General features: G+C 52.4%; 1 protein-coding gene across 2 annotated transcripts in view; it reads right to left on the minus strand.

Annotated features, from left to right (window-relative positions):
* Positions 1-226: 226 nt before the first annotated feature.
* CTBP1 (C-terminal binding protein 1) overlaps positions 227-17093 on the minus strand; it is a 31134-nt gene continuing 14267 nt past the window's right edge. The window contains exons 5-10 of one of the 2 annotated variants that reach the window (XM_027773580.1): positions 16963-17065; positions 5776-5990; positions 3409-3539; positions 2414-2541; positions 1797-1914; positions 227-1197 (exon numbers count right to left, since the gene is read on the minus strand). In XM_027773580.1, the coding sequence (XP_027629381.1) occupies positions 1014-1197; positions 1797-1914; positions 2414-2541; positions 3409-3539; positions 5776-5990; positions 16963-17065 (879 nt within the window). In that variant the 3' untranslated portion in view covers positions 227-1013. Of the gene's footprint in view, positions 1201-1796; positions 1915-2413; positions 2542-3408; positions 3540-5775; positions 5991-16962; positions 17066-17093 lie in introns of both variants that reach the window. The other variant, XM_027773579.1, reaches the window with a different exon arrangement.

Below are 17093 nucleotides of genomic sequence, written 5' to 3' on the forward strand. Positions count from 1 at the left end.
AGCCCCACTCCAAGCAGGGCCCTCCGTCTCCCACAGATGCAGAAGGCAGAAGGGTGGCCCTGACCCAAGGACCACCAGCCCCATCACCACAGACCCTCCCCTGGGTCTCCCTGGGCTGCCCACTTCCAAGAGGACGAGTCAGGTTCGGGAGGCCGCTCTAGCCAGAACTGAGACCTGTCACACTCCTATGAGATGAAGCCACTGAAACAGATGCTGGGCACACCACTCTTTCTGGGATTTTTATTTCTTTAAAATAATTCATACAAATGGTTACAGTCACAAACATGATTTTAACCAAAATATTGCTAGCCTACCACATCAGCAGGACGGCACCGGCGCAGGCGGGGACACTGCCGTCCCTCCACACCCCCAGGACAGACGTTGACGGGCCGCGGGCACGCTGTGCATTACACAAACCCTCCTCTGAGCTGCTTCGCGATGCCGTCTTCATTTGGAATAAGGGGGGGTTCATGCCAAAAATTAGGAAAAACAGCCTTTGTTTTGTTTTTCTAAATTATTCTAAAAATAAGACAAGCAGGTAGAAAAAACAATGCACTGTGTGGCAGAAAAAGAAAGACGGGAGGGTTCATTGTCCTGAGAAGTTGCCAACTGCCTCACTCCGGGGCACGTTCCAACACGTGAAGGGAGAAACAACCTCAAATTGACTTGCCGAGTGCTCCCTCGAGTTTCCTTTTGTTGACAGCTAAGCAAACAAATCCTTTGTAATGTTCTAAAACTGTACACAGACGAGAACATTCATGATAGAATTAACTACTAACTTCTTTTGCTTAACAAGGAACGCAAAGGACACAGGACAGTGAGCCAGCCCACGGGACGGGACAACTACAATCGACACGGAGGAAGGGCCCAGCACTGCCTCTCGCCCCGCCCCGCACAGCCTGGACCAGTCTCTGGAGCCCGCGGCCACCACGGAGGCACCACCTCCACACACTCCGGTCCGACGGTGTGCGGCGCCCTCCACCGAGGCGCTGAGGCTGAGAGCTCCTCCCGGGCTACAACTGGTCACTTGCGTGGTCTCTATCCGCCTCGGGCTTGACAGTTTGGCCAGGAGAAGGGGCGTGGGGTGGGTGGGCCACAGGGGGGAGGCCATGGGACAGGGGCATAGCACTGGGGACGATGCCTTCAACAGCGGCCGGGATGCCAGTGGGGGCCACGCCTACCACGCCTGGGGGGTACCTGCTGGGAGAGAGGGTCAGCATGTAAGGCCCACTTGCAGGGCGGGGTCCTAGGCCAGTCCACCTGCCTCTCCCCAGGCCCTACTATGGCTGCAGCCCAAGAAAGGCCAGCAGTTGGGAGGACCCTATCCTGGCACAGACACCCCTGCCTATGTGACTCCTCAGTGCAGGGGTGGGGACGGAGGAGGGTACTGGGCGAGGCATCTCTGACACCTCTAGTGACTTAATCCTGCAGTCCTCATCTCCTGCCCCCAAATCTTTGCCAGCCCTCTACTCACAGTGGTGGCCTCTGCCCAGTGGCCTTGCGTCCATCAGGCCCTGGGGCCACCCAGACCTGGTCTTCAAGAGGCCCTGGTTTCCATGAACTGAGAAGGTAAGAGGACTACACCATTCCCAGCCCACGTTCCTGTGGCCCGGAGAGTGGACACATCTGAGGTCCGAGAGCCCCACCGGGGTTGGCTGCATCCCTTGCTGACTTGGGGACTCTCAGGTCATCCGACTTTCAGGGTTGTGCCCAGGTCCAGGCTGAAGCCCCAATCACCACAGAGGCTGTCCACCATGTCCATCCCTACCACCCCAACTCTCCACCCGCCTGCTCACCTGTAGGCAGCCCCATTGAGCTCAGGGTGCACGACGGCTGGGTCCATGCTGGCCCAGTGGGTGGCAGCTGTCAGGTGGTCCTTGTTGACACAGTTTTTCAGGCTGTCTGGGATCCGCCCTGGGAGAGGCAGTGCAGAACAGCACAGGTTAAACTCTGCTGCTCTAAGTGGGCCCCAGAGAGGTCCTCGGACTGCACGGCCTCCTCAGCTGTGCCTCCCCCCTCTCAGCCCCGAGGCTTGCTCCCCCAGACACAGCAGTATAGTTGGACAGTCACCCTTACAGCCTGGGGACTTCTCCCGCCCAGACCACGTGTCTGAGGGTCCCATCTGCTAAGCCCAGGGATTTCAGAGAGCAGCTGACAGGGCTTGGCCCCTGAGCTTTGCACACAGGAGACGACGCCTGGGCTCAAACCTGGCTTTCCCCAAGGCCCCTGGTGGGGCGGTGAGAGGATCTTGTCCCCCATGCTGGCATGAAATGGACTTGCCGACTGAGAGAAAAAGCGAGGCATCTCCTGCCATGCCTGGCAGATGCTCGCCTCCAGAAGATCCGCCAAGAGACTCCTGTGGCCGGTGGGAGGCCGCCTGCCCGCCTGGATGGACCGCCCAGCCAGCACCCACCTGTGATCCCTCTCCGGATCTCCCGGGCTGCCTCCTCACGCATCTCGATGGATGCCTGCTCGCTGTACCATGCAGCATGAGGGGTGCAGATGAGGTTGGGCGCATCCTTCAGGGGTCCCTGACTAAAGCTGGGGACAGCACAAAACATGGTCAGAGTGATCCAAGCACCACAGCCGAGGTGAGGGCAGGAGGCGGCTGGGCACTAGGATCCGAGGGTGACGACTTCCCTGCTCAGGCCCCCAGCCGGGTCCCACAGATGCCACCAGCCCGACAGGCTGAGTGCGAGGGCAGAGCCCAGGACGGCCAAAGCATCCAAGGGTCCTGACAGTAGAGGAGGTGGGAAGAGCCTGTGAGGGATCTCCAAGTCCCGCAGGGAGGGAATCCTGGTGGGGGCGCAGGGCAAGGATGCTGGTCCATCCCTCTCCACTGGTCTGTGGCCTCAGGAGCTGTGGGCTCCCCGACATGCCCCCGACCCCTGCACCACGGTCTCCTGGAGGGACTGAGGATCCAGTCCAACCCTGGTCTGTCGTCCCTAAGATGCAGCTGGGGACTCTGGAAGTGGCTGTGCAGAGGTGACCACCTTGGGTACGCCACAGTCATAGCTTTGGCTGGCCCCTGGAAGATCAGCCTGCAGCAGGCCCAGACTGGATGGCAGCCAGCAGGGCTATGCCCTTGACCCTCACGGCCTAAGGCCAGGACTGTGGAGACCGCTCATGGGCCTTGGAGTCCTGCTCTCCTTATGGGTTGGGATCCTTGGCCCAGGAAGGGTAAGGAATAGGACTAGCTGGGCCCACCCTCACAGTGCCATGGCCCAGGGGTTCCTGCCTTCCCCCACACGGTAGGCAACACTGCCCAGCGGGATGCCTAAGCCCCAGCAAGAGCCTAGCACGGAGGAGCATCGTTCAGGTCAGGGTAGGGCGAGTGGGCATGGCTTGTGCAGGGGCTACTGGCAGCCAAGAAGCGCAAGGGACAGGCTCCGGGAACCCCTAAGGCACCTGAAGGGCTCTGACTCGTGCACATCGAGGGCTGCACCACGGATCCGCCCCTCCTTCAGGGCCTGGGCGAGTGCCTTCTCGTCCACGAGGCCACCTCGAGCTGTGTTCACCAGGAAGGCCCCTTGTCTCATCTGAGGAGACAAACAACATGAAGACAGTTAACACAGACACCTCCACGTGAACCAAGGAACTCAGAGCCCACGGGGCAGGGTGGGCGATGGCAGGCAGCCATGAGCACAGAGCAGACGCGCTATGGCCCTGCCTGAAGGAGGCTCCCTGCACTGACCCCCACCTTCCCAGCTCACAGCCAAATGAATGAAGGTCCCAGGGTGGGACACCCTCCTTTCACAGGCTGGTTAGGGCTCAGGCCTACGGGGCCCATGTGGCCCATGTCCCTCCTATAGGACCATTGGCTTCAGGAGAGGGAGCAGCCTGTGGCTCAGCTTCCTGCTGTTGAGCACTGTATGGGCTGGGATGCGGGGCTCCATTCTGCACATGTGCCTGAAAAAGGTCCAGGGCATGGAGTACTTGGCCAACTGCAACTGCAACCAGGATCCTGACCCCACACACATCTGTGCCCCCCCTTTCCAGGCCTTTCCAGCCCCCATCTCCCTCCAACAGAGTACACACTACTAGCTGGGAGCTCAGACCTCACGACACACTGCAAATGCCATGGCGAACAGTCTCGGTTTACCCGCTCTGAGGTGTGGTCCACATGGTGCCCCAGCCAGACGCATGCCATTTCTGGAGCTGGGCTGCAGGGGAACCTGCTCCTCCCAGGATGGGTGCAGTTCTTCATTCTTCATTTGTGCAGAAGGCCCTTGGAGGTGCTGGCATACGCCTGCTCTGTGGCGAGGGGTACCTTGTGACCCCCATTTCTTTCTGCTATGGTTTGCACAATGGTTTGTCCCCAAGGGTTCATGTGCTATAATTTGGTCCCTAATGTAATGGCACTGGGAGGTGGTGAGACCTTTAAGGGGAAGACCCACTTCGGTGTGGGTGGGCACCCTGCCAGACAAGACCGGTACATCAGGCTGAGAGAGGAAGAGGGGCCTTTGATATGGGCAAGCACCATCCAGGCCGCTGGGGCACGGGAGGGGCACCCAGGGAAGTGGAAAAGCCCCTCTCTCTGCACACAGCTGCTGACCTGCCTGCTCCTCTCAGCCATGCTATGAGGTGGGTTAGAAGCCAAGGCCCTGATCTTGGACTTCCCGGTCACCAGAATGGTGAGCCAAAACTTCCTGTTCTTTGTAAGCCACCCAGTCTCGGCTGCCTCTGGAACCATTAGCCACACAGTAATGGACTAAGACACACCCCAAGTCAGCTCACCCACTGTGGTGCCTGGGCACCACCTGCTTGGGTCTGAGCAGCTTCTCCTTGGTCAATTCCTGCCCACGGTGGCCTCACGGCCACAGCTCTCGGGGACAGCAGGGTTCTAAACAGTGTCCATGTGCCACACCCTGTTTGCTAAGAGGCTCTAACCTACCAACTCTGTGGACAAGGGAGTGGTGGCTGTGGGCTCTGGGAAGACAGAATGGGTGGGCTGCTCCCACCATATACGCACACACATACACATGTGTGTAAACGTAGGAACATGCACCCCCACACACACAAATATGCATGAACAGGTGCATGCACAACCATCTGGAAGGCCTGGTGCCAGCAGGAGGTGGCTCTAGTCCTGCCACAACTCCAGCAAGCCCAAGAGAGCCCACGGTTCACATCACGGCCTCCGAGTAAGCTGCACGGAGACAGGGAACTTGTGGATGTACATCTTTCCAGCACCCGGAGACAGCACTCAACGGCAGCACGGGCAGGTGTGGCGGCTGAGCCTGCACCCCCAGGCTGCTGCGTCTGTGCCCACTTGAGAGGAGGACAAGGACCAGTGGGGGATTTGGCATTTAAAAGCACGTGGTTCTGCCTTTGACATTTGGAGTGTCAGGTAAAACTCAGAACTCAGAAAACGGGAAGGGCATCTGGACACAACCAGCTTCCCATGGCAGGGCCAGCAGATCCCGGCCCCAGAGGCAGCTGGGTACTAGGAGGGCCCCACTGTCACACCTGGGCCACCTCAGCTGAGGGAGCCAGCTTCCCATGGCAGGGCCAGCAGATCCCGCCCCCAGAGGCAGCTGGGTTCTAGGAGGGCCCCACTGTCCCACCTGGGCCACCTCAGCTGAGGGAAGTGAGGTGCTGGAAGGGGTCTGCCCCTTCCCCACTCCTCTGTGCCTCTCAGTGGCCACAGCAGAAGGGAACCAGGCAGCCCACCATCTGGGCCAAGTCCCAGGTTCTCCCCAAGGCCCCGTGAGGCTCTGTGGCGGGCAGGTCCACCCAAAGGAGTGGGTGATGGAGAGGCCCGGCCGTGCCCACCTGCTTGACGGTGAAGTCGTTGATGAGGTGGTGGTTGTGCTCGTTGAGGCCGCAGTGCAGTGTCACGCAGTCACTGTGGAAGAGCAGGTCCTGAAGGGTGCTCACGCGCTGCAGCCCCAGGGCCCGCTCGATGCCATCAGACAGGTATGGGTCGTAGAAGAGAACATTGAAGCCAAATGCCTTGGCCCGAAGTGCTACCGCTTGCCCCACACGACCTGGTGGGGTTGAAACACGGTGTGAGACACGTGTCCCCATTGTTCGAACCAGCCAGGGACAGAGTAGCAGGGTCTGAGTGGCCTCCTCTATGCCTCAGTCCACCAAAGGGAGACATCAGATCCTTGTGGCCGTGGTCACGCACACACACTGCCCTGAGGCACCATCTGCCAGGGTGGGGGACATGCCACAGGAAGGGGAGACAGGAGCCCCTTGGCCTTAGCCCACACCACCTTCTCCCCCACCCTGCAGCTTGTCCACAGGGCACTGTGTGAACTGGCCAGGGAGTGTCCACATGGCCTGCATACACCCTCAGCACCAGGGCCATGGTGTTGCTCACTTCAGCCCCTCCTCTGATCTCACCATCACAGGGGGGAATGGCAAACAGCACAGGACAGGGACCCTCTGGTCCAGACGATGCTCCCATGGGATTCATATCCCACTGGAACTGAGCAGTGGAGAAAGCTCGCTGCGGGCATGGGCCCAGGCACAGGAGCTGCAAAGTGGGTGGCTGTGGTTGGGGTCTGGGTCCATCCCCAGCCTGGGGACAGGCCTGGCACATGCACATGTTCACCGTGCACCAGCTGAGGCCGGCTCAGCTTCAGAAGTGCAGACACAGCCGAGGGGGACGTGGGATGTCACAGATCACTGCCGGGGGACAGTGGCGAACACGAGTTGTAGAAGGTGTAACTGCTGTGGAAGGAAACGGGGCACAGCTAGGGGAGTGTGGAGGACGGGTAGGCAGGCTGCCCTGAGAGGTCTGTCAGAGACGGAGAGCGATGGAAGGAAGCCGGATAGAAGTATCAGCCAGAGCAAAAGCCCCAGGCCGCAGGAGCCAGGTGCCCGAGAGACCAGGCTGCCAGCGCCAGCGCAGCAGATGGAGCAAGCAGGGAGGGCAGGACGCTGCGCATGCTGGAGGGCCCTTCTAGGAGCGCTCTGAGGAATGGGCTCTGAGGGAGCAGCTGGGAGACCCGTCAGGAGAGCTGAGGATGGTCTGACTAAATTCTAGTAAGGGATGAGAAGGAAGAGAGTCTTGACTTTTGACAAGCAAGTGCCGGGTGGAAGGATCTGGCAAGAGCAAGGCGGGACCAGCTGCTCTTTCAACAACTCTGAGCAATGACCTGAATCCCAGAGAAGCTCCCCCAGCACTGGAACGCCCCAGTGTTGGGGACTTCAAGGGGAGCTGGGGCCTAGACAGAAAAGGAGGGGAGCAGGGGAGAGACAGAGACATGGAGAGATACCTCCTACAGCATAGTCATCCTAGAGATCCTGTTACCTCATGATGCTTAAATGGGAAGCCTTGATGTCAAATGCAATCACCAGTGAAGGACTAACTAAAGCTACAGGCCAGCACCAGCCCAGCTCAACACCTCAGTCAGGTGCCCGACAGAGGACAGAAGTGACCGTTTTGAGTGTAAGATTATTTACTTTAGTTTCTACTATTTTATCCTATAGAATACACGGCATACAGTAGGACATAATTATGACCCACAAAAAGGAAGGAAATGCAACTTTTAATGAAAACAGAACACAAAAACAAACAAAAAAGCAGAAGCAGACCCACAGATAAGAATTAGTTGGACCCAAAGAGTAGAATTAGTTGAGAAGAATTTTTTTATATAAGCATAGAAAGAGCTCTTTTTATTTAATTTTATTTATTATTATTTTTTAATTTGACCAGAGGGAGACAGAGAGAGAGGGAAAGTGAGAAAGAAAACCACCAGGTCTGGGATTTGAACTGTGGATAACCATGTGGGAGTCCAGCACCTTAACCACCACGCCACCTGTTGGCCCCAGTAAGAACTATTAAAATAACCATCATAAGTATGTTATAGAAATTATGGGCAAATATTCATATAATAGGTACAAGAATTCCAGCAGAGAAATGGTAACTCTATAAAAAAAAATTCTATAACTAAAAACTCTTACTGAAATACTCATTGGGGGACCAGCAGATGGCATAATGGTATGGTGCTGGACAACACAGTCAAACACAGTTCAAGTCCCGGACCCAGTGGCTTAAAACTCACTCTGTGCATGTGTGCCCACGATCCCAAAAGGAGAGTGGAGGAGAAGGGATTGCAGAGGCCATCCCCCCAGGGAGGGGGGAATTTCTCACTTTCTATCTGTCTGTCTTTTTGGCAAGCACAGGCACCCTATAGCAAAAATCTCTCTTAAAAACTAAAAAAAGAATTAACTGGGTGGGGGCCAACAGATGGTGTAATGGTTATGTTGCTGGATTCCCTCATGGCCAACTGAGGTTCAAATCCCAGAACCGGTGGCTTAAAAATCACGCCAGGTTCATGTGTCTGCATGCCCAAGATCCTGGGAGGAGAATGGAGGAGAAGGGACAGTGGTATGGCCTTCCTCCAAGAGGGTAATTTCTCACTTTCCCTCTCACTGTCTCTGTCTTTCTCTGGTAAGTGCATGCACCCTAAGGCAAAAAACTCTTAAAAAAGAATTTATTGGATGGGTCCACTAGCTTAAGAACAAATAAGGATCAATGAACTGGAAAATAAGAGCTCAAGGTCAGTAGAAATTATACAAAATAAAGCAGAGAAAGAAAGAAAGAAAAGAGTTAAACCAATTTTTTTAAAGGTCAAAAACGAGGGGTGAGCAGGTGGCGTGGTGGTAAGGCACTGGACTCCGACATGGTCGACAGCAGATTGAGTCCTAGACCCAATGACTTTCTCACGATGCTGTGCGTGCATGCGCGCCCCAAATCCGAGGAGAGTGGAGAAGGGACTTCAGCATGGCCGTGCTCCCCTGGAAGGTGAGTTCTCACTTTCCCTCTTACTGCCTCTGTCTCTCCAGAAAGCGCATGCACCCTATGCCAAAACCCTTAAAAAAGAAAGAAAGAATAAAATTGAATAGAGTGTCAGAGAATAATAGATGGTCTAAAATATCTGTAAATGGAATCCCAGAAGGAGAAGCAAAATGGGAAAGAAATTATGTGAAAAGTTAGCAGCTAAGAAATTTTCAAAACTGATGAAGGATACCCACCGTTCAAGAAGCTCAGAAAATTCTAAGTGGTAAATACTGAGAAAACAGGACTGTCATACATACAGAAATAAGTCAAACATACAGAATCAAATAGACAGAAATCTATCGATAGAAATCATCTCGAAAACAGATACAGCACCTTCAGAATGAAAATAACAGGTATAATGACCACTTGCACTAAGACACAATGGAAGACAGTAAATGATGGAGTCCCGTTTGTAAACGTGCTGAAAGATAAAGTGCACCTAGAATTCTACACAAAAAAGGAATATCCTTTAAAAATGAAGGTTGAATCTGTCACTACCAAGTCACGTTTACTTTCGTTCTTTTTAGAGGTTTTTGCCTTAGGGCACGTGCACTTGCCGGGGGAGACAGACACAGTGAGAGGGTAAGTGAGAAATCATCCCCCAGGGGTAGAGCCACGCTGCAATCCATTCTTCTCCTAGGATCTTGGGCACGCATGTACACATGCCCTGTGTGATTTTCAAGCCAATGGGCTGAGAATAAAACCATGTTCTGCCATGTGGGAGTCCAGCAACGTGACCACCATGCCATCTGCTCGTCCTCTTTTATTTTTTTTCCTTTCTCCAACATTTGCCAGAGAATGCATGTAACTCACCAGAGAGAGAGAGGAGGGACAGGGAAGATGAAAAAGTACCCCACCATGGGGAATGGTCACATCACAGTCCCTTCTCCTCCATTTCTCCCTCCCTTCGTGAGTTTGAGCACACATGCACACACACACCCAGCATGTTTTTCAAGCCGCAGGGTCCAGGACTCGAATCATGCAGTCAGCCACGTGGGATCCAGCCATCTTAACCATCATGCTATGGACTGGTCCACATGCAACATTTCTAAAAGAGATCCTCCAGGCTCCAGGGAAATGGTATCAGGTGGATGTGGAGAAAGCAATGAGGAGGATCAGAAACGGTAAATGTGAGTATTTTTCTTTATTCACTAAGAAATGTCCCTCACTAGGCCCAGCTGTGGTAGCATACACTGGAAACTGCTGCTTGACAGGATGAAGCCACATGGGGGATCAAGGTTTGAGTCCTGGCCCACTGTAAAAAAGGCTAGATACAGAGGCATGTACTTATAACCCTGGCTTCTTGAGAGCTGAGGCAGGGCTGTGACAGAGTGAGACCCAGTCAACAAAAACCCCCATCCACACATACACCACACACTACTGACTTAGTTTATTAAGTAGGTTTTAGCAACTATGGAAGTAGAAAATATGGCGTTACTAGCACAAATAGTAAAAGGGAGTAAAAGGAATCACTGTTTTAAGGTTCTTTCATTATTCTATGGTATAGAATAATGAAAGATAGACTATGGTAAGTTAAGAATGGATCTCATAATCTCTAAAGCATGCTATGCAGTATGGATTAAAAAGCAATACAGGGTTGACTCCATGGTAGAGTGGTAATATGCTGCTCGAGAGAAGCCAGATCCCACAGGGTGATTTGAACTCCCAGCCTGGTCAGCTTGAAACACAACAGGCCCATGCACCTGTGTCCAAGATCCCACTGGCTAGAGAACTGGAGGAAGGGAGCTGTCATGTGACCAGACCCTGTTGGGGGTGCCTCTCTCTTTCTCTCTCTCTAGTATATCCACAGGCTCTATTATGAATATATAAAAAAAAGAATTTAAAAGATAAATAAAACTTTAGGGGACTAGCAGTTAACGTAATGGCTATGTTGCTGGACTCCCATGTAGTCGACCGCAGTTCAAGTCCTGGACCTGGTGGCTTAAAACTCATGCCAGGCACGTGTGTGTGCATGCCCAAGATCCCGAGAGGAGAATGGAGGAGAAGGGATTACGGTGTGGCCATCACCCTTGAGGGGTGATTTCTTGCTTTGTCTCTCTGTCTCTCTGTCTGGTGAACGCACACGCCCTATAAAAAAAAAGATAAATAAAACTTTAGGACCAGCAGATGGCGTAATGGTTACATTGCTGGACTCCCACATAGTCTACTGCAGTTCAAGTACCAGACCTGGAGACTTAAAACTCACGCTGGGCACATGTGCATGCATGCTCACAATCCCAAGAGGAGAGTGAAGGAGAAGGGACAGTGGCCATCCTCCCGCCCAGGGGTTGATTTCTTGCTTTCTGTCTCTGTTTCTCTGTCCCTCTGATGAGCGCACATGTCCTACAACCAAAACACAAACAAAAAAACTGTTTTAAAATAAAAACTTTAAAATAAAAAAAGCAATACGAGAACATAAAATGGAGTAACTTTTGGGACCAGCATGTGGCATGGTAGTTATGGCACTGGACACTCCCACATGGCCGACCATGGTTTGAGTCCTGGGCCTGGTAGCTTGCTTTACCCTCCCTTCTCTGTTGGTGTGGTGTGTGTGTGTGTGTGTGTGTGTGTGTGTTTCTTGCTGGTCAAATTAAAAATAAATAAATAAATAAGTGAATGAATAAATGAAATTTTTTAAAAAATGGAGTAACTTTTTTCTAAATGTGATTCAAAGAAGACGGGGGAACAGACATAAGCAAAAAAAGAACAGAACAAATAGAAAACAAATAGCAAGATGACAGACTTAAATCCAAATATATTGGTAATTACATTAATAATAAATGAACTGGGGCCAGCGGGTGGTGTGGTCGTTACAGCACTGCACCCCAACATGGCCTACTGCAGTTCAAGTCCTGGACCTGGTAGCTTGAAACTCACGCTGGGTGCACATGTGCTTGCCCAGAATCCCAGGAAAAAAATGGAGAAGGGATTGTGGCTTCTTTCCCTCTGTCTCTCTCTGTTTTTCTGGCAAGTGCACATGCTCTATGACAAAAAAATTAAATAGATAGATAGATAGATAAATGAACTAAATAATGAAAAGGCAGAGCTTGTCAGACTGGACAAGGAAAGACCCAACTATATGCTATTAATAAAAGACACATTTTAAATATAAGGACAGAGACTGGCTGAAGGAACACACTAGTGAAAGAAAGCTGGTCGTCTGTGGTGGCACAACGGTAGCACAAGACTCTGTAAGGCTGGAGAGCCACACAGAAGACCGAGGTTCTGTTCCCAGGGTGACCTATACACAGCAGATGCGTGCGTGCTTGTCCCTGGTCCCAGCTGGCTGGAAGGATGAGGGAGGGAAAAGAGAGCACACTGAGTGAGACCCTGTCATGGAAACTTGTCTGTCTCTCTGTTTCTTGTAAAGGAAGTAAATAAAGAAACTTAAAAAAGAAAGAAAGCTTGGCAGGCTATGTTGACATCAGGTTACAAACAAAAAGACCAACAGCAAACATCATATTTAATGGTGAAATAGCAAAACCTTTTTCTCCCAGGTCAGGAACAAGACAATAATTAATGCCCATGTTCAATGTGCTATTCAGCACTGTACTTGTGATCACCCAAAAAAGCAAAAATAAATAAATGGCATAGAGGGACCAGCAGTTAGCATAATGGCTATGTTGCTGGACTCCCACGTAGTCGACCGTGGTTCGAGTCCCAGAACTGGTGGCTTAAACTCACTCTGGGCATGTGTGCGTGCGCCCGAGATCCCAAGAGGAGAATGGAGAAGGGATTGCGGCGTGGCCATCCCCCCTGGGGGGTGATTTCTCGCTTTCTGTCTCTCTGTCTCTCTCTGTCTGTCTGGTGAGTGCACGCCCCCTATAGCAAAAACCTCTCAAAAAAAAAAAAAAGAAAGAAAGAAAGAGATGGCATAGAGATCAGAAAGTAAAGAGTAAATCTGTTTGGCGGACAACACAATGTTTGTAGAAAATTCAAGAGAACTAACAAATCAGAATTTAGTATGGTTGCGGTATATGAGTATATTTCTAAACACCAATAACCAATCATTGTAAGACAAAATTACAATATATCATTTACAATAGCATTAAAAATACCAAATACCTAACAGTAAGTTTAATGAACTCTGAAAACTTACACAAATAATTATAAAACACTGATAAGAGAAATTAAAATAGGAAGTCAGAGAGATGTCTCGTTCGTGTGTTAGCGACTCAACACTGTTAAAAGGTCAGCATTCTAAACTGACGTATAGACTCAAAAACACGTAAACTAATAAACTGACTCTGAAATGGAAACGATCGGACCTAAAATGGCCAGTATAACCTTGAAGAACAAAGTTAAAGATGTACCCTACCAGGTTCGAGGGTTAGGACAGCTCAGACAGCGGGGAGCTGGTGGAAGGAGACACAACTAGGTCACTGGAGTGGAAGAGCCCAAGACGGGCCCTTCCGGTATGTGGTCGGCTGTTTTCTACGCATGTGCCAGGTGCCGCCCCGGCAATTCCGCAGGAAGGAGAGCTCTTCCACACATGTGCTGGAGGAGCTCACTATCTGATGGAAAAGAGTGAGCCCTGACCCCAGTCTTACACCGTGAGCAAACTTCCAGATGGGCCCCAGACTTCCACGTAAAAGCCCAAACTAAAAAACGTCTCAAAGAAAACAATATCTTCAAGACTTTGGAATAGACAGAGACACAAAGGGATTAGCCTGCCAGAAATGGGTGATAAATGGTACTTAATCAAAATAAAAAAAACTCTCATTGGGGCCAGCAGGTGGCGTGGTCGCTGGGAATGCTGGACTCCCACATGGCTGAATGTGGTTCAAGTCCTGGACCTGGTGGCTTGCTTTCAATTTCCCTCTCTCTGGTCAAATTAAAATAAAGAAAAAGAAATGAAATGAAATAATTCTTTAAAAAAAATAAAAACTTCTCATCAGAAAGGTGTTAAGAAAGTGAAAAGGCATGCCATAGACTATGAAAAAACATCCACGGAACACAAACATCTGACAAGAATCTGATGCAGATTATATAAGAAGCTCACACAAACCAGCACTAGAAAAATAAGTAGACCAAGTAAAATGCAGAAAAAATCTTGAAGGGTACTTGGCTTCGCAACAGAGAAGCTCGGAATGCCCAAGACATGCAGGGAAAGGTGCCTAACCTTCCTTGTTATCAGAAATCACAAATTAAAAATAAAAATGAGGTATCATTAAATCCTGCTGGAATGGCTAAATCCTGGAGGGCAACACCACCAAGTGTTGGCAAGCACACGGAACTGCTAGAACCCTCCTACACTGCTGACAGCGCAAAGCCAGACAGCAGTTCTAAGAGCTGCTTAGCAATGTCTTCCACAAAGCCTGCTCTGTGACTCAGAAATTCCACTCTCGGTTATGTATAAATCCAGGAGAAACGAGTATCATGTGCACAAAAACTTGTACAAACATGTTCAGAGCAGCTTTACTCATAATAAATAGGCTGGATAATGGACTGCAGAGTACTCATACAGCGGAATCCTAGTCATCTACGAGGGAGTACTAAACGTGGTAAAAATATGGATGGAACCCAAAAGCATTATGCTGACCAAAAGAGCCCGGACATACGGGTTACCTACTGTCACGACTGTTTCAGCAGAACTGAGAAGCCTAACCTACAGTCTAGAAACAGAAACACGGGTGACCACGGGCCAAGCGCAGGGCTTTGACTAGAAATGGCATGAGTGACTGTTTAGGGAAGGGAACTGGGCTGTATCAACCCAGGTGGCTGTTAAAGGGAAAAAAGTCTCCAGTATGCGTGTGAAATAGTATATTTTGGAGAAGAGGGAAGGAGGGAGAGAGCAAGGAAAGAATAAAGGCAAGAACGAGATATAAGCTGCGGGTTCGAGAGCCAACAAAGCAGCTGTGCGGACCCGAGTCACGTGAATCGCTCGCTACTTACAAGTGCACACAGTCACCGTGTGACAACTGTGGGATTTATCATGCACAGTCCATACCAAGAGCAACCGGGTAACTAGGGAGGAGGGAGTCCCTGGGAGGGGTGCGAGGGGCTGGTGCCCAGTGCCCAGGGCCTTCAGAGAGAAGCACTCTGCTTGAGGAGTACCAGATGGGCAGCAAGGGATGGAGGTCAGGGCCATCCATGATGTGGTGACCAGGGCATCAGAGGAGCCCCTGGAGGGCAGAATCCACCCTGCTCAGCTCCCAAGAAGGCAAAGGGGCTAGGAGCTCTTTATTCTTTTCTTTTTTTTTTGGAAAAGTTTTTGCTATAGGGCGTGTGTACTCGCCAGAGAGACAGAGACAGAAAGTGAGAAATCACTCCCCAGGGGGGATGGCCACGCCGCAATCCCTTCTCCTCCATTCTCCTCTTGGGATCTTGGGCACGCATGCACATGTGCCTGGCGTGAGTTTAAGCCACCAGGTCTGGGACTGGAACCGCGGTCGACTACATGGGAGTTCAGCGACATAGCCATTACGCTAACTGCTGGTCCCAAGGGCTAGGAGCTCTTTATCCCAGGACTCCAAAGGAGCTCTGACCTGGATGCAGTGGGGTCACAAAACAGCAAAGCAGAGAAGAACACCCTGTGGGTCAGAAGAAAAGTAGCCAGACAAGGAGATCCCACAGGATGTGGCTGGACCCATGGGTGCAGGGCAGGGGCACCCTGCAGGCAAGTGACACAGAAAGGCCACACATCCCTACAGCCCCCATGGACTTACTCTTCCTGAAAGGATGTTAACAATGAAATTGGGGGCTAGAGACACCCCTGGGCATCCTGAGGCCATCAAGGGAAGAATGGGTTGACCTGCTAGAGGTGAGGGCCCAAGGAACAGGGAAACTGAGGCCCTAGCCATCCACCCCTGACAATCCAGCCAACCACATCCCCTCCCCCATCTGCCTTCCTCTGGTCCTTCAACGAATCATGTGGGCCAGGGCCCAGGGCTGGGACCCGAGGTGGGAGGTGCCGTCCCAGCCCTCAGACTGGTTGGGTGGTGGGGGAGGGCGTTCTCAGGGCTCTGGCTAACCCTGGTGCCCGTGCGTGAATGTCCTGCAGGACAACGAAAGTCACGTCCCGTGAGAGACAACCCGCGTCCTATACGTGTCTGTGGCTTGTGCTCTTACACAAATACAGGTAGACCCTTGCCACTAAGATAACCCAAACATCCCCCAAGTTCCCCAGATGCCAGTGGGGTGGGGACAGGCAGGAGGTGGGCAGAGGTGGGAGTGGAGGTGGTGGCAGTGGGGCAGCAGGAGAATATCCAGGAGGCAGGCCATGACGGGGCGGACCACCACAGGTGAGTGAATTACTGCGCCTTCCACCCGAGGCCATTCCTGGTGGACAGAGCAGGCAGTTCTCGGGGAGTCCGCATTGTGGGAGAGATGATCAACAAGCAAGGGGGCCGTGGAGGTCCCTGATGGTATGGTATTCTGAGAAAAGGGACCCAGTCCCCCACTCCATCCTGTGCCTGAACCCTCCAAGTCCTTCCCACTCCCGCCCTCTGTACCTGTTGCCCCTTGCCCTCATTGGGGTCCCACTCTCACCCGTTCTCCCAGCTTCATTTCCCTCAGGACACACTACTCCTAGGATCACACACTTGTGTGCACACACCACACACATACACATCGGCTCATTAGCTTCATCCTGGGGCCCGGCTCTGTGGGCCCTGCTCGCTGCTGCACGTGGGAGCCAGGTGGTGCCAGCCTAGGACAGGCCCCCCGCACAGCAAGTGAGCGAGAGGGTGAGTGAGTGGACGTGGGAGGGAGGATACCCCAGGAACCACCTGAGGGCAGGCCCAAGAACATCAGGTGGCTGCTGGTGACAAGTGAGTGAGTGGGAGGTGGCCCTAGGTCCTTACCTGATGGCAGTGTCTACCGAGAGGCTCCAGGAGCTGAGGGATGAGCACACGCAGGACTGTTTGGCATATGGGCCCACAAGCATGCCCATGTGTGAGACTGCATGCCCATGTGATGCCCGTGTGTGCCCACAGGGTGTGTGTGAGTGAGCCTGTGTGACGTCCATGTGTGTAAGGCACACACGGGTGTTCCCATGCTCCTGACCTGTGTGTCTTTCTCCCCAGTTTTGTCCCAGGTCGGGGACTGACTCGTAGCCACAACCTAAGCCCCAGGCCTCCTCTTCTCCCGAGCACGCGCTGAAGGGCAGGGACAACCAGCGCTGGGTTGGGCCATGTGCGCTGAGCCGCGGCCGGCTAACGCACCTAGTCCGATGATGCCCAAGGTCTCCCCACGGATCCTGGCGGCTCCGGAAGCCACTTCCCGGATCTGCTCGACACTCTGGACTCGAGTGCCCTCCCGCAGTGCCTGGGGCAGCCCGGTGGTCCGCCGGGAC

The sequence above is a fragment of the Tupaia chinensis genome, unplaced genomic scaffold, assembly GCF_000334495.1.
Source record: "Tupaia chinensis unplaced genomic scaffold, TupChi_1.0 Scaffold000360_1, whole genome shotgun sequence".
Classification (NCBI taxonomy): Eukaryota; Metazoa; Chordata; class Mammalia; order Scandentia; family Tupaiidae; genus Tupaia; species Tupaia belangeri.